Source organism: Apodemus sylvaticus, chromosome 22 (genome assembly GCF_947179515.1).
Source record: "Apodemus sylvaticus chromosome 22, mApoSyl1.1, whole genome shotgun sequence".
Taxonomy (NCBI): Eukaryota; Metazoa; Chordata; class Mammalia; order Rodentia; family Muridae; genus Apodemus; species Apodemus sylvaticus.
The window spans coordinates 14,368,609-14,386,549 of NC_067493.1; the positions used below are offsets into that span (position 1 = coordinate 14,368,609).

A 17,941-nucleotide genomic window follows, 5' to 3' on the forward strand; every position below is an offset into this window, starting at 1 on the left:
TGCTGTGGTGACTAAAATTATTTGCATTGCTACTTTGTAACTGTAATTTTGCCACTGTTATGAACTGTAATGTAAATATCTGTGTTTTCCAGTGGTTTTACTGGACCCCTGTGAAAGGGTTGTTTGACCCCCAAAGGGGGGCGTGACCCACAGATTGAGAACTGCGGCGGTAAAGGTACTCTATTAAACAGATGTTAACATGTGTATTTAAATCCGATGCTAACTATCCGTTATAAAATAGGTTATTTTTCTTTCAAACACATATGCGTTCTTAAGTTCTCAAATGTGTTTGACCAGGAGACTAACACAAAGAGAACTGTGGTTAAGGAAATATATTCAGCAATCGGCGAGGTCTCCCAACAGCCTCAGTGAGAGCTCCAGAGAGGAGCAGCGGGACAGTGACTGCACAGCACAGGGTAGCGCTGAGACTCAGAAAAAGGTGCAAGGAGGCAAGCTTAAGTCAGTCATGCCTTTAGATTTACTGATAACTTTTAAAAGATTTATTTTAAAATGTTTATTTTGAATACTTCCACCTTGAAACTGTCTACCCTATATCTTAAAAAATAAAAACCTGGGAACATAGCTTTATAAAATTTTGTGAACAGTTGTCCTTCTCATTCAGATTCCATATTTAGGAATCTGTCTGTTCATTTATTTGTAATTCTGAAATCAACACCCACAGCAAAGATACAGTCACTAGCAAGTAGATTCCTGGGCATGAAGCACAGGAGGGGCCTGTCGTGCTCACCCCGAGGGAAGCCTGGCCTTCCTCTCCTTGCCCTACTTTACACGGTGTTGTTCTTATTGGTGAATGACATTTAAACGGCTCCTAGGTGGCAAGTACAAGACCACACGGCAAGCTGTACAGAGAAAATGCATGTGCTACAGTACAGGTTCACTGAGGACGGAGCACTGCTGCCATGGACCGAGGCCAGTGTTAACCAAGGAGCCGTGCATGTGAATAAGGTGTTCTTAAGTACACACACGGACAACAAGGCTGTGCACTGACCAGTTGATGGCAAATTTGTGACTGGAGTCTTAAGCAAGCGTCCTGTAGCTCCATGCAGAGCAATGGTTCAGCCAGCCCAAGGCTCATTAAGTGCTTTTAGGAAGTTTACAGACTCGCACAACAACTTAGTCACATACGCTGTATTAGTATGCCAGTTTTAGAACTCTAAAGTGTTTCTTATAAAAGAAAACACACATTCAAGGCTTTGATGCTGTTGTAGCAATTTTCTTCCTCAAGGCCCAAGAGCACATGACAGTATCCCTACTGTCCTTACATTGATGGCTAGTGCGCACAGCTGGTACTGCTCCAGGGTAATGATCTCGTGGTAACAGGGCTCCTGTGCCAGCTTCACAATAGCACTCCCAGCAGCAAGTCTCAGGCGCGACATGTCTGGTTTACTAAGACAGAAGCAAAAACAACATAAGCAAGACTTCAACCTGTCTGAAGAAAAAAGAAATATTCCTAACTCCATACATCTAATGTTTAAAATAATCCTCTATAAGAAGAAAGCAGAAAGCCCTATGGTGAATACCCTTCATCTCCTCAGAATGACTACTCTGAAATCCTAAGCCAAGAGCTTATTACAAGGGAGAGTTTTCTGGAAGGTGATGAGGTCAAGCAGATAAAGCCTCAGAAATGGGATTAGTGAATTTATATAGAGGCTGAGTCAGGACGGAGTATGTGTGTACTTTCTGCCATATGAGGACACAGCAGTAAGACAATCTACACACAGCACAGAGCTCTCACAAAACCCAACCAATGCTATTTTCTCTTAAATATGTTGATGTTAGCTACCGCTAAAGCCATTCTATCAATGCTCGCAGCCTGCACATGCTAACTTAGGTGGGAATAGAACACACTTATTTGTATGCTGATTTGCCTATCTATCTATCTATCTATCTATCTATCTATCTATCTATCTATCTATCTATCTATTTTGGTTTTTCGAGACAGGATTTCTCTGTGTAGCCCTGACTGTCCTGGAACTCACTCTGTAGACCAGGCTGGCTTGGAACTCAGAAATCCGCCTGCCTCTGCCTCCCAAGTGCTGGGATTACAGGTGTGCGCCACCACTGCCTGGCAGATTTGCCTATTTTCAAGTATAGATTTTTGAGTATGTGAGGCTTACAGATCAACAATGAATGTCTTTACTTGCTAATTTGTCTATCACAACTACTGTAGTAAACATAAAAAAAGAATAATGAAACCAGGTTAATAGCTAACTTACCACCATGGACATACACAAGTAAAATAGCTCAAAATAAAAGCAACTGATAAATGGTAGATGTGCATTTGAATGTCTGAGGTCTTCCTCCAGTCTGCCAATGTTCTCAACTTTGAAATTATAGTCAGTAATAATTAATTTAACTCATATAAAACCAAAGTAATTAGTAAATTGAGGCAAATGTATTAATGCCAAAGATTCTTCTTTGCCAGGATGAGATGACCAGTACAAATTTATCTCAAATACAATATGAATTTTAAATCAAAGTATCCTTATTACATATAACTCCTAAACATAGACATGTCTGAATTATTGAGGAAAAACATCAAATTAGACTAAAACTGGTAAGCACATGAATTGTCTATAGAATGCATAGGTTACTAAGTTTTATTTTTATTATTTCACTTAAATATGTGCTGTTAAATTCTAGGAACAGGGGACACTATGAATAAAACATTCAAGAAGAACAGACTGGGGGTGGGGGTGGAATGGGGGCTCAGTGCTGAAGTCCTAGCCCTGAAGGCCAGCACTCTCAAAGAGGAGAGGGGGACGGGGAGGGGAGCTGGAAAAGATGAAGATGGAAAGGTGGGGGGGGGGCGACACTCCCCGTCTGGCACTCTCACTCACGCCTTAAGCAGTAAAGTTACTCTCCAATTTCAGATTGCTGAGAAGAAGTGCCTCTAAACAGCATTTGAGAATGGATGCACATTTCCGCTAATGCTGATTAAAATAATCCCTACCTTCATCCACATATGTGCTATGTAATGCCATGAAGACCTCCACTATCCTAATATCTAGCTATACCACAACGGCACACAGGATGAGATGCTGAAGTAACCTGGTAAAGGTCACCAACTAGGAAGCGCTGGGAGCCAGGGTTTGAATCTGCCTGCAGTTTCAGGATCTAACCGAAGTTTCAGTCATAGTACAGTTAGTTAACTGGTAACAAAATCTGTCTCTCACAGAAAACTGACATCATTTTTGCATGGATTATGAACAATTTCTCCACATACCTTCATTCAGTTCTAGATTATGATGCTAACAGTGGCTCTGCCACATGGTGTAGGAAAGGGTAAGGAAAAGTCTGTGCATTCTCAGGACAGGACAAATAACTGCTGTCTGGCTTATTTTGGATCTGTAGGTAGTTGAATCCATAGATGTAGACTTATGGATATATTGGAAGCACTAAATTATGTTTCATGATATAAATAAAAACTGTGTTTTAAATAATGTGTATTGAGTACATTTTTAATTTTTTGTTTACTATATTCTAAAAACAGATTCAACAATTTGTTCTTTGCCTTGAGACACTAGCCAGATCTTCAAACAGTAGTTCCAGATCTCTGCACTAACCGTTTATACAACCACTGTGACAAAGAACTAGGATCTATCATCTAACACAATTGCAGTGTCTAGATGGCAGAGCTGTCAGGCATGGGACTGCTATTTTGTCATAACCACCATGTAAAACCATATGAATACACAAACACACACGAATACCTACAAACTAGTGCTAACTGTCTTTTTAAAAAGGAATTCTAACATGTAACAGCTCCACCAGGAGTTGAATGCTAATTGACCCAAGTGCCCGGGACGGTGACTACATACCTAATCTTCCCTTGCTCGGTCAGGTCCCCATCGCTGTGCAGGATCGTTGTTAGTAATCTGAGGGTGGAAGTTCCTGACTTACTGTGATTATTCTTCATTCCTAGTAGCCATCGAACCATCATTTTAATAGCCTGAATCTATTTAAAAGACAAGTTGACCAAAACAACATGGTTATGTTTAAAGAATTTCCACATCAACCTTAAAAACTAGAAAACTGTGGATGTATCTTAAGAAATGACAAAATAAGCCGGGCAGTGGTGGTATGCGCCTTTAATCCCAGCACTTGGGAGGTAGAGGCAGGTGAATTTCTGAGTTCGAGGCCAGCCTGCTCTACAGAGTGAGTTCCAGGACAGCCAGGGCTACAGAGAGAAACCCTGTCTCAAAAAAAAAACAAACAAACAAACAAAAAAAAAAAAAAAAGAAAGAAATGACAAAATACATTATTATTCATTTTTATATACAGGAAGATAACAACACAGTGTTTTTTAAGTTAGAGTTGTTTCAACCTCAGGAATGAGGTAAACAAAACCAAACCAAAACCCAATTTACTAAAGATGAGTTATTTTGTTGCTTAACTTCAATGTTTTCCAAGCATGCATCCCAGCCTTCAGGATCTAGAACTAGGATCATGCTAACTTCCATAACCAGAAAAAGTTCCCAACTGCTAATGATAGTCAACCTCTCCTACATAAGAATAGACATCATTTTTGTAGACTTTATGATGATAAAGCACGTGAGTACTTCAGTACTCATTACAGGTTTTGACATAACTTTTTATGGTTTTATTTTTAATTCATCTCAGCTTTTCTTTTTCCTTAAAAAAAAGGCACTAATAACTGAGCTTGAACAGTGCTGGCACACTACCTTTCCTGAGTACCAGGTGAGCTGGTACTCAGTCTAAACGGCCTGCCGTATCATCTAATGCTGCCTCTACGACAGAGAACCGCTACTTCAGACTAATGCTGAGAACCAAATGCAACCAATATCGTTCAGTGACGTAACTACTGCGAGGAAGTAAAACTGCTCTACACCTGTGCAGGCACAACAGAATAGGAGACTATAAAAATACGCAAACACAATTCAAGACATGGAGTATAATGAAATACATATAATGAGAAATAAAGCAGGGTAGACAATGTGGGAGTGAGCCCAGAAGGTAGTAAGAAATTCTAAGAAAAAAATATCACCATTTTATATATATGCTCCTAGTCTTCAAATATTGACAAATACACTGAAATGAAGTGAATACATATCACATGACTGTATCAAATCAATGCTCTGTCTTTCAGTGACAAGTAATTTCTTACATAGAAAGCCAAGTTCAAGAACTATTAAAAAAATTAATAATATCAAGGAAAAGATCATTTTAAAGCCTGGCTGAGCACTATTACTAAACAAGGCAACACCCAGGAGAAGACCAGCATTCACTTGCCATCAAAAGGCTGATATCGAAGAAGCAGAAATACAGAAGCAGCTTCCGAGTCATTCCCCCTCAAACTAGGTTATCTGCTGCTGCTCACAAGGCCCAGGGCACACATCACAGCCCTATACCCTCACTGTACACGGAAGACTGTCCCACAGTAAAGGTAAATACTCAACTTTAATAGCCACCCCCATCTAGTACTTGATATACAAAGAAAAACAGATCTCTGCGTGTTACTCACTTTGACCATTGTCTCAGGCGAGACTTCTTCATCTGGAACCCAAAGCTTAGTTGTTTTTTTTCCTGGAAGCTAGGCAAAAGGTGAAAGCATTAAAATAATAAGTATGAATTCTCACGGTCAACTAATATTTACTGAATAAACAGAATTCTTAGTAACAACAGACAATATTTCTGATTCATCTAACCCCACTTACTGAATACCCTGAGAGGAGTAGTCTCACCGGGACCTGGATGGAATATCTGGACACGTTTTGCAGGTATGGGCTAGGATTGACTTTTTAATAATATATAATCTGTTTTGTAGACCCTTTTAAAAGGTTGATGATTCAATTATTTAGGTTACTAAGCAAAAACAAGGATTAAAAACCCTAGCACTAAGAAGTGAGTGTGCAGTTGTGTGTATTTGTGTGTCAAGACACATCCCTCCACAGATGTAAGGCATACTGATTCAGCCAGGCTGGCTGCTGGGACCCACCCATGCCCACGTAGGCAGCTCTGGGACTGCGAGCACAAGCCAGCACACCTGCTCGTGTGTGTGTGTGTGTGTGTGTGTGTGTGTGTGTGTGTGTGCTCACTAAGCTGCCTCACCAGCCCCAAGAAATGCAGTTTTAAACAAGAGAAAGATACTTTAAAAAAACGTAGTCAGGCTTTGTGGCATAAGTCTATAATTCAACGACTCAGAAGACTGACACAGGAGGATTACAAGACCTGCCCAGGCTATATAGTATTTTCCTCCTCCCCAAAAGTCTCTCACTTAATCACAACTCTATGTCCTTATATAATTCAATTTCGTGAAAACAGAAATAGCCTCAATTGGGTGTTATTTTCTAACTCCCAAAGGGTCTACTTCAGATCAAATGTCCTTAAATGACAGCAGCCAAGTGGAAGTGTCATTAGGCATCCCACCCATCTTTAATCTGAAGTACACAACAGACACTATGATAACAAGTCTAGGAGAACGACTCACCCGGTCATTCATGAGAAGGTCCTTCACAATGAAGGTTGCTACCAAGGACTTCAGAGGAGCAGCGAACTGATCAGGTGCGAGGAGGGCAATGTGACCAATCGTGACCAGCGGGGTGATGAGATGCTCCAGGTTGCTGGGGTCTAGGCTTTTATGCAGAGGCTGGAAATGAGACAAAGGAACGATATTTAATTAACTCTCTATACACACAAATAACACTGCTCGTGTATTTCACCTTCTAAACACTACAGAGGTGTAGACTCTGTGTAAGTAGCAACTCAAGTGTAAGTGTAGACTCTACAGTTTACCAACATTTGGAAGACATTAAATTTAAGCATCTTCAGCTTTGCCCAACTCACATTTTAAAATTCGTAAGGAAACATTTTAGCCTAAATCTTATTATACAGTATATATCTCATGGCTATGTATAAGAACGCCAAAGACTGCTGGGGCTCCTCTTCCTAAGCATCAAGATTCTGCCTTGCAGTTGCAGGAGGATATGTGCGACCTGGTCATGGAAGAGGGAATGAAAATGAGGCAGGCCACACCCACCAGCACTGAGGCAGAGTAAGCATCTTGCCTCCCCTTGGTTCCTTCTACTCCCCTGACTTAGGTCCAGGGGCAGGGCTCTAGAAGGAACACAAACAACCACTAATCAGAAAGAGCATGTGTCCCTAAGCTTTTTGAACACTGAAACACCAAAATTGAATTTTCAATAGCAAAACAATTTTTCCTGTGTGTAGTTTACTAAATTTTGGGTGTGTTGAAAAACTATAGCTATAAGTACGAAATTCCATAACAAGACTATTTTTCATATGATTTAAAACCAAACCATTAATAAGTATTTTGTTACAAATAAAGAATGTCAGACTGACTTAGAATAACAACTGAAAAGTGTTGTTAAAGCTTAAAAAAAGTAAAAGTTTAAAAACAGGAAAATGATTAAAATATGCCATCATTAATATTAAGGGAGGGAGACACAAAATACGTGTATGTTTTATATCTGTACTTGTGTATGAAATAAAGTATCTCCGGAAAAGTATCTTATGACCTGACAACACAGAGTGCCTATGGAAAGTAAATAACTGCCCAGGACGGGAGGAGGGCACCCAGTTAAATCACCAAGGCGTCATCTTAATGAAATATGTGATGGCTTCGGAAGCCAGCTCAGCGGGCAAGCGCTTAAAGCACAGTATACGAACTGAGTGTGGACCCTCAACACTCACATAGAACTAAACTGGCTGAGCGCATCTGTGACTCCAGCACTGGGGACGCAGAGACAGAGAAGCCCTGGGCTATCTGGCCAGCTAGTCTAGCTGAAGGAATCTTCAGACTCAGCAAGAGATCCTGTTTCAAAATTTCAAAAGTATTGTTGCAAAGCAGTTGAGGACGACATGCAGTGTTGACTTCTTGTCTCTACAAGCAGGACAACATGTAAACACACACACAAAGACATACACTAAGTGGAAACTCAGCAACACATACACAAAAAACAAATGTGGGTTCTATGTTCCAACACTGAACAAAACTATTACAAACTTGACGACAACATAAACTATGCTTTCCTGACACACTAGAGCAACACAAGCTTTCACTGAGGGCAAGGGGAGTTGGCCTTTCGCTATGCCGGGTCACTTCCCTCAATGCTTCACTGTGGTCACACTAAGTGTCACTCTGCTGGTCACACTTTAAACAAAAACAAGGTTGCATAAATATTTTTACTACTACTACTACTACTAGATAATTTCCCATAATATATTAATCAAATTATTTTTGAAAAAAGAAAAACTAAATGGCCAGACCATGGAATACTAGCAACTGCGAAAAGCTAACAGCCACTAGGAAGCATTTCTCAGAAAGCCAGCACGCCTCTCACAATACAGCAAAAAATCTTTACAAAGCCAAGTTATACCAGTATTATTCTCAAAGTGACTGTCATTAAAAAAATTAATCAATAAAAACAAATATATCCTACTAATTAATATAATCATCTTTAAAAATTAAAATAGACATCACCAAGTACTTAGAAATTCAAATGAAGCACTTGACACATAAAGTGCTATTTGAGAGATGCAGAGTGTAACTTACTAGATATTTTAGCATGATACATGAAAATATGATAAAAGAACCATAAAAGTTTGTACCTCAGAGATAAAATGCCAGAATATTTATAGTAGGAAGTTTAGTGTGATCTCCAAATTGTTTTGACTTCCATTCAAAGGCATAAATATTATAACCAATTTTTACAGACTTTTCTGCTGGTTTGTTTTAATTATAATGCAGAGACTATTCTCATAGTTGGTTACAATAAAACACTATTCAAGGTGAAAGTTATTTAACATGTAGAGTAAATACTAATAAACATTAAAAATGCACACTTTATATTAGCAGTTAGCTTAGCCATTAAATCTAAACTTATTTCCATTACCAATTAGACTAAATTACACTCAAATTTCAAACTGTTAAACTTGTAAACTGACAGAGTAATATACTATAATTATATACAATAAGCACTCAGCGAAAAATCTCCAAAACCTAATACATACAGCGGTGTCAAACAGCATCATGTGGTGTTTGAGTACTGAAATCTCCAGAACCTAATACATACAGCAGTGTCAAACAGCATCATGTGGTGTTTGAGTACTGAAATCTCCAGAACCTAATACATACAGCAGTGTCAAACAGCATCATGTGGTGTTTGAGTACTGAAATCTCCAGAACCTAATACATACAGCAGTGTCAAACAGCATCATGTGGTGTTTGAGTACTGAAATCTCCAGAACCTAATACATACAGCGGTGTCAAACAGCATCATGTGGTGTTTTGAGTACTGAAATCTCCAGAACCTAATACAGACAGCGGTGTCAAACAGCATCATGTGGTGTTTGAGTACTGAAATCTCCAGAACCTAATACATACAGCAGTGTCAAACAGCATCATGTGGTGTTTGAGTACTGAAATCTCCAGAACCTAATACATACAGCGGTGTCAAACAGCATCATGTGGTGTTTGAGTACTGAAATCTCCAGAACCTAATACATACAGCGGTGTCAAACAGCATCATGTGGTGTTTGAGCACTGAACCGGAATAGTCTTAGACCTATGAACAGCCAGTTTTCCTATTTTAACTGCTAATGATGCTGATTTTACCGATTCACATCTTCACAGTACACAATATAACACATCTCCAAATGACAATATTTGGCAAAGTTAGTATTTATTTTTTAAGAAATCAAATTTGTTTCATTACCTCAAATATCTGTGCAAACTGGGTCTCTTTACTAGAAAATATGGCATGAATACAATGGATGGCATATTTGGCCTGGCGAGGTGGTCCTTTTTTGGATTTGTGATGTAGTACAGGAAGCAAGGCTCTAAAAAAAAAAAAAAATCCAAGGAAATCAATAAATAAAAAATAATAATTTAGATCCCGAAAGGAGTACTGTCTCAACCATGGTCAGAGAAACTTCTGTTTGTAGAGAAGAACAGTTAATACAGAAATTCGTAATTTGTCAGTGAGTGAACGCTGAGTGCCAGCCTTGAACAGGCCACCTTGATCACCCTCTCCAAGGCTCAGTGTGCACTGCAGAAGACGGCAAAGGAACGAACATGAAAGAGGATGGGGGAATCTACCAAATACTGTCTTTTCGACATGACCTATCTATGGCACTCACGAAGCCACAGCAGGCATTCCATTCCATCATGGGGGAAAGGGTTTCTCATCCAAGCAGCTACAGGCCGTTAGTCAATGGTTGCCAGGGAAGGGGTATCATTTTCTTCAGTGATAGAGTCACTGATAAATTGTCCTTACTCAAGTAAACAACCCAGCCTATATTCACCTCAAGAAAGAGGGACCAGACACCAACAAGGTAAAACTTAAACCTCCAGTCTCAGTGAATTGGGATAATCCACTCAGTCCACAGACTATAAACTAAGTGCGGCCACAGACAGCCCTACTATACAAAGGGAAATGACTACAGTTAGGGTGGCTCTGGTAGACAGCTCCTAGTGTAAGAAGTCATTCCAGCATACTTGGGGGAATTTTCCTCTTTATGTTTCTTATTTTACTATACTGTTAATGATATTTTATTCCATATTTTAAAGGGCTTTTTGACTTTCTATTTTTCCCTTTCTGACATTTATCCATACTTGTTCCCAGTTTTCCACTGTTGGTAATTTCTTCTCCCTTTTTCATGTCTATTTCCTTCCCTTCATTCTACTGTATTTTTAGTACTATTTGGCTTTAGTTTCTAATTCTTAAAAATAAAATAATAGCTTTTTTTAACTTTCTTTCTTTCTTATACTTATCATGTGTGCTATTTTCCGTTACTGAGCAATCTTCTTTCCTTGTGATTATTACTATCACACTACTTTTCTTCTTACATCATGTGTTATGAGCATGTTCTTCCCACCCAGTTTTTATGGTTTTCCTCTCTCCAAAAAACAAGCAACACATACACACTTAGACACAAACGAAAACCAAAACACACAAGCAAAAGATCAATATGACCAAAATGCCCAAACAGAGCAAAATGAAAGAAAAAAAGTTTACAAAAATACCAATGAATTCATTTTGTCTTGGCCAACTTCTCCTGGGCATGAGGCCTACAGTGAAGTTAATAAACTCAGTGAGACTCCATTGGAGAAACATTTTTTCTTTGCAACAGGTATCAATTACAAATAACTTCTTGGTCAGGGGTGGGACACCTCCTGGCTTGACCTGTGCAGTCAGGGTCTTCTATATAGCCCTGGATGTCCAAAGCTTGCTGGGTAGACTAGACTAACTTCAAACTCAGAAACCTACCAGCGCTATAACGACAGGCATCTACCACCATGTCTAGCTTTTTTTCTTTCAGTTACCTCTACTTCTGTTCTAATCTCTCCCTTCCTGGCTGCTTCCTTAAACCCAATCATTTGCTAATCTATGTTTGCTCAAATTATTTTAACACACTGCACATTTTATGCCAATTATACCATTTTCAATTTTATGTCATTGATGGTGTATCATGTCAAATCTTTCTGTATCTTGTTTAGCTTGGTGTAGTTGTTGTAAGAGCAGTTTGCTTTGTCCTCTTTAGGGAGTGAGCTTTCAAGAAAAACCTGCTCACTAAGTGGATTCCCAGATTACAAGAGAGCCAAAACAGCAGATGTGTCAACCATACTGGGGGGGGGGGGGGGGCTGGGGGCGGGGCGAATGAATGAGAATAAAAAAAAGAAGCCAACGAGAGTCCTCCACTGAATTCAAGGATACTAAGATCAGAAGAATTTCTAAGTTTGCTTGTAGAAGTTATCAATAATTTCAAAGAGGATAGAAGCTGATGAATATAGGAAACAAAAAGCTCAGGAATCAAACAAACAAACAAACAAACAAACAAAAAACCCACAACAGAAAAATTCACACCCGACTAGACCACAGAGATCAAAGAACTTCACTACAGGAAAACACTACATTCAAACGTTAAAAGGAGAAAATGATCCTGACAACTGAATGGAAAAAAGAAAAAGGAAAAGAACAGGACTGTTCCTAGGTATGGTAGAAGAGACAGTTATTCTAGGTATGCGGAGAACATCATCAGAGGCAGGAAGAGCATCAACAGAGGCAGGGAGAGCATCAACAGAGGCAGGGAGAGCATCATCAGAGGCAGGGAGAGCATCAACAGAGGCAGGGAGAGCATCAACAGAGGCAGGGAGAGCATCAACAGAGGCAGGGAAAGCATCATCAGAGGCAGGGAGAGCATCATCAGAGGCAGGGAGAGCATCAACAGAGGCAGGGAGAGCATCATCAGAGGCAGGGAGAGCATCAACAGAGGCAGGGAGAGCATCATCAGAGGCAGGGAGTGCATCAACAGAGGCAGGGAAAGCATCAACAGAGGCAGGGAGAGCATCAACAGAGGCAGGGAAAGCATCAACAGAGGCAGGGAGAGCATCATCAGAGGCAGGGAGTGCATCAACAGAGGCAGGGAGAGCATCATCAGAGGCAGGGAGAGCATCATCAGAGGCAGGGAAAGCATCAACAGAGGCAGGAAGAGCATCAACAGAGGCAGGGAGAGCATCATCAGAGGCAGGGAAAGCATCAACAGAGGCAGGGAAAGCATCAACAGAGGCAGGGAAAGCATCATCAGAGGCAGGGAAAGCATCAACAGAGGCAGGAAGAGCATCATCAGAGGCAGGGAGAGCATCATCAGAGGCAGGAAGAGCATCAACATAGGCAGGAAGAGCATCATCAGAGGCAGGGAAAGCATCAACAGAGGCAGGAAGAGCATCATCAGAGGCAGGAAGAGCATCAACAGAGGCAGGAAGAGCATCAACAGAGGCAGGGAAAGCATCAACAGAGGCAGGGAAAGCATCAACAGAGGCAGGAAGAGCATCAACAGAGGCAGGGAGAGCATCATCAGAGGCAGGGAAAGCATCAATAGAGGCAGGAAGAGCATCAACAGAGGCAGGGAGAGCATCAACAGAGGCAGGGAGAGCATCATCAGAGGCAGGGAGAGCATCAACAGAGGCAGGGAGAACATCAACAGAGGCAGGGAGAGCATCATCAGAGGCAGGGAGAGCATCAACAGAGGCAGGGAGAGCATCATCAGAGGCAGGGAGAGCATCATCAGAGGCAGGGAGAGCATCATCAGAGGCAGGGAGAGCATCATCAGAGGCAGGGAGAGCATCAACAGAGGCAGGGAGAGCATCATCAGAGGCAGGGAGAGCATCAACAGAGGCAGGGAGAGCATCATCAGAGGCAGGGAGAGCATCATCAGAGGCAGGGAAAGCATCAACAGAGGCAGGAAGAGCATCAACAGAGGCAGGGAGAGCATCATCAGAGGCAGGGAAAGCATCAACAGAGGCAGGGAAAGCATCAACAGAGGCAGGAAGCATCAACAGAGGCAGGGAAAGCATCAACAGAGGCAGGAAGAGCATCAACAGAGGCAGGGAGAGCATCATCAGAGGCAGGGAAAGCATCAACAGAGGCAGGGAAAGCATCAACAGAGGCAGGGAAAGCATCATCAGAGGCAGGGAAAGCATCAACAGAGGCAGGAAGAGCATCAACAGAGGCAGGGAGAGCATCATCAGAGGCAGGGAAAGCATCAACAGAGGCAGGAAGAGCATCAACAGAGGCAGGGAGAGCATCAACAGAGGCAGGGAAAGCATCAACAGAGGCAGGGAGAGCATCATCAGAGGCAGGGAAAGCATCAACAGAGGCAGGAAGAGCATCAACAGAGGCAGGGAAAGCATCAACAGAGGCAGGAAGAGCATCAACGGAGGCAGGAAGAGCATCAACAGAGGCAGGGAAAGCATCAACAGAGGCAGGAAGAGCATCAACAGAGGCAGGGAGAGCATCATCAGAGGCAGGAAGAGCATCAACATAGGCAGGAAGAGCATCATTAGAGGCAGGAAGAGCATCATCAGAGGCAGGGAGAGCATCATCAGAGGCAGGGAGAGCATCATCAGAGGCAGGGAGAGCATCAACAGAGGCAGGGAGAGCATCATCAGAGGCAGGAAGAGCATCATCAGAGGCAGGGAGAGCATCATCAGAGGCAGGGAGAGCATCATCAGAGGCAGGGAGAGCATCATCAGAGGCAGGGAGAGCATCATCAGAGGCAGGGAGAGCATCAACAGAGGCAGGGAGAGCATCATCAGAGGCAGGGAGAGCATCATCAGAGGCAGGGAAAGCATCAACAGAGGCAGGAAGAGCATCAACAGAGGCAGGGAAAGCATCAACAGAGGCAGGGAAAGCATCAACAGAGGCAGGAAGAGCATCAACAGAGGCAGGGAGAGCATCATCAGAGGCAGGGAAAGCATCAACAGAGGCAGGAAGAGCATCAACAGAGGCAGGGAGAGCATCATCAGAGGCAGGGAAAGCATCAACAGAGGCAGGAAGAGCATCAACAGAGGCAGGGAGAGCATCATCAGAGGCAGGGAAAGCATCAACAGAGGCAGGAAGAGCATCAACAGAGGCAGGGAGAGCATCATCAGAGGCAGGGAAAGCATCAACAGAGGCAGGAAGAGCATCAACAGAGGCAGGAAGAGCATCAACAGAGGCAGGGAAAGCATCAACAGAGGCAGGGAAAGCATCAACAGAGGCAGGAAGAGCATCAACAGAGGCAGGGAAAGCATCAACAGAGGCAGGAAGAGCATCAACAGAGGCAGGAAGAGCATCAACAGAGGCAGGGAAAGCATCAACAGAGGCAGGGAAAGCATCAACAGAGGCAGGAAGAGCATCATCAGAGGCAGGGAGAGCATCATCAGAGGCAGGGAAAGCATCAACAGAGGCAGGAAGAGCATCATCAGAGGCAGGGAGAGCATCATCAGAGGCAGGAAGAGCATCAACATAGGCAGGAAGAGCATCATTAGAGGCAGGAAGAGCATCATCAGAGGCAGGGAGAGCATCATCAGAGGCAGGGAGAGCATCAACAGAGGCAGGGAGAGCATCATCAGAGGCAGCCTTAGACTGCCTCCCAAGACTCAGGGAACTTATAAGGATCAAGATGCTAATCGGATTTCCCAGGCTCCATAAAGTCTGAAGATGTACACTCCTGAGAGCCCTCTACAGGGTTATCACTCATGCCCTCCCTATCTGAGGTAAAGACAATGTTTATATTCCAGGGAAAAATCACAATAACAGTGCAAAAAGAAAAGAAAAGAAAAGAAAAGAAAAGAAAAGAAAAGAAAAAGAAAGAAAAGAAAAAGAAAGAAAGAAAGAAAGAAAGAAAGAAAGAAAGAAAGAAAGAAAGAAAGAAAGAAAGAAAAAGAAAACCCAGAGGAAGACCATGCACAGGAAAGAAATCAAGAGAGCAGAGGAAATCAATTTCATGCGAGGAAAAGATGAAGTGGGTGAATAGAGAAGGAATCTATCACACTCAAAACGTAAGCCTACTAGCAGGGAAGAGATAAAGCAATATACACCAATCCAACCAACTAGAAAAATAACCAAAAGTTTTTAGGAATTAGCAAACCTCTCTCACTCACCAAATGCAAATTTTGTTAAGTCAATAATTAAAAGATGACTGACTGAACAATAACACAGTCCAGCTATCTCCTGTGTCCAAGAGACACAGCCAATGGCACTGAGACTCAAGAGTGGAAGTCATTCACCAAGCAAATGGAAGAAGCTACAGTCAGGCTGGCACAGATAATTAATAAAAACAAACGTGAAGCCAAACTTAGTCACAGAGAGTTTAAAAAGACAAGTGCAGCCCCTAAATCTTGATGTCGACAAAAACATACACGGAGAAAGGGAATTATAAAGTATCCCAAACTTAAAACACCAAACAAACCAAAATCCACACACCTCAAGTCAATCAGTAACGGACAAATCAATGGCATAGACGTTTACCAAAATAGGACAAAGCCTTGGGAAAGTGCTCAACTCCCTCAGCCAGTGGAAAAATGCAAAGGAAATGCAAGAAACTAGTGCTGTCAAGGACAGTTGAGAAATAAAACCTTACGCATTGCTAGTGGCCATGTGGCCTGGGGGGTGGGGGGTGGGGGCTGCTCAGAGTCAGTAAGCAGTTTCCTCAAAATACAGAATGAAATTAAAAAAAAAAAAAACTATGTGATCCTGTTGTACCACTCCTGGATATAAACTAGCAAGAATCCTAAGTATCTCAAAGTATGTCCAACCAGAGTTCTATGCACATACAAAAAATGTAATTGGATGTTATGGAAGGAGCAAATATAACTGAGATAGCCTATCAGGTGAACATACAATATAGTATGTAATTAGACACAGTCCATGTGTCCAGCCACTCCACTCTCTGATCTGATTTGGTTAGCAAGAGTATCATCCCATAGAAAATATATATCCTGAACTCACTTAAAAGTTAACAAAAAGTTTTGAAAAACAGTGTTTCTTATTCTTACCAAACAGACTAATGTGATAAAATTCTGGTAGGTGTTTGCTTTTTGATTTACTTATTTTCCTCAGCAGATAAAAGCACTTAATGTGCACATGAGATGATCTGAGTTCAATTCTCATGGAACCCACAAAGACAAGACAGCAACTATGAGAGCTGTCCTGTGACCTGCACAGGTAAAGTTGCACAGATGTGCTCGAAAGAGCACGCGTGACAGTGCGCGCATGTGCACACACCCCATCTTGTTACAGGAGTGCTGGAGTTAGAGACAACTAGTTGTCACAGTTCTTTTTATGTTTAAAGGGGGGTTCCAGGAATTGGACTGAGGTCCTTAAGCAAACCCTTTCCTAGCAAGCCATCTTGAAAGCCCAGCTTCACTGAAAAATGGTTTTGTTTCTGTTTTTGTTTTTGTTTTTTTGTCCTTTGTTGTTTGGCTGAAAAGATGATTGGTTTAAAATACCTTCATTTCTACTTTTCTCATGTGCGTGCGTACACACACAGACACACAGACACACAGACACACAGACACACACACACACACACACACACAGTTAACACCTCTGACATTTCTCAATGTGCCTTAGATCCATGTGACCTGTCCATCCTGTGCTACTGTACACCAGGAACTACTTTATAATGAAATGGCTTTTAAATTTTTAAGCAACACTGAAGAATCAGAAAGATGTTACTTGTCTTCTATCTAATAAACCTAAAATAGGAACCAATGTTTTCTTACAAGAAAATAAAGGCGACTCAATCATAAAGAATTAACATAAAATTCTCTAGAAACAGTATATCCAAATATATTATCAGAAAAAGCCAAACTCACGATCTGATGTGAGGGAAATCCTCTTCAATTTTGCTTCCCGTGTTTTTGAAAATTTGCAGGGCAGCTTCTGCCACCTTTTCATCATCCATCTTCAGACAAGCCAGGAGGGATTCAAACGTCTCCGCAGAGTGAAACGAGATGGGGTGTGTAAAGGACAGCACCTACAAAAAGTTTACAAATGGTACCTGTGAAATCTTTTCACGTTTGTAATACACATGGAAAGAACAGACTAGAAACAGTACTAGTCAAAAATCAATTTAGGTTTAACTATGCCACGTTCCTGTGTGGAAGGTTAATATATTTCTAGTCAAAATAATTTGAACTTTGACAATTATTTAAGGGCAGGGCATAATGGTAGGGGAAAAGGAGGCATACAGGACGCTTAACAAAGTATTACTTTTTTTCCCCCTAAATAACCATTAGAAGAGACTAGGTTAGCTTTTTAAAAAAATATAAATTAGAAAATGTATATTATCAGATCATAAAAGGTACAATAACCAAATCAATGTGGTAAAAGCGGTAAAAGAAATCACCAAGCAAACCAACAAGGTCAGCCTTTTTCAGACCCTTGACAGAGATCCTCACAGACTCTCGAGGCAGCAGCGGCACGTAGCCCAGCTTAGGAGAACGCATTCCTGACATACACGCACTGCACAGAAATGATCATGGCAGTTCATGCTCACAACCCCATCATCAAGGAGCAGGCATATGAGGATCACTAGTCAAGGTTATCCTCAACTACCTGCAATTGAGGCCAGCCTAGGCTACATAAGACCATCTCAAAAACAAAACAAA

At 41.6% G+C, this 17,941-nt stretch overlaps 1 protein-coding gene across 5 annotated transcripts in view; it reads right to left on the reverse strand.

Moving 5' to 3' along the window:
• The window catches only part of Pds5b (PDS5 cohesin associated factor B), a 142,233-nt gene that overhangs the window by 22,241 nt on the left and 102,051 nt on the right, over nucleotides 1-17,941 (reverse strand). For all 5 annotated transcript variants that reach the window (XM_052167463.1, XM_052167462.1, XM_052167464.1 and 2 more), the window contains exons 19-24: nucleotides 17,147-17,307; nucleotides 9,720-9,843; nucleotides 6,473-6,631; nucleotides 5,507-5,575; nucleotides 3,843-3,979; nucleotides 1,284-1,407 (exon numbers count right to left, since the gene is read on the reverse strand). In XM_052167463.1, coding sequence (XP_052023423.1) covers nucleotides 1,284-1,407; nucleotides 3,843-3,979; nucleotides 5,507-5,575; nucleotides 6,473-6,631; nucleotides 9,720-9,843; nucleotides 17,147-17,307 — 774 coding nt within the window. The remainder of the gene's footprint in view (nucleotides 1-1,283; nucleotides 1,408-3,842; nucleotides 3,980-5,506; nucleotides 5,576-6,472; nucleotides 6,632-9,719; nucleotides 9,844-17,146; nucleotides 17,308-17,941) is intronic.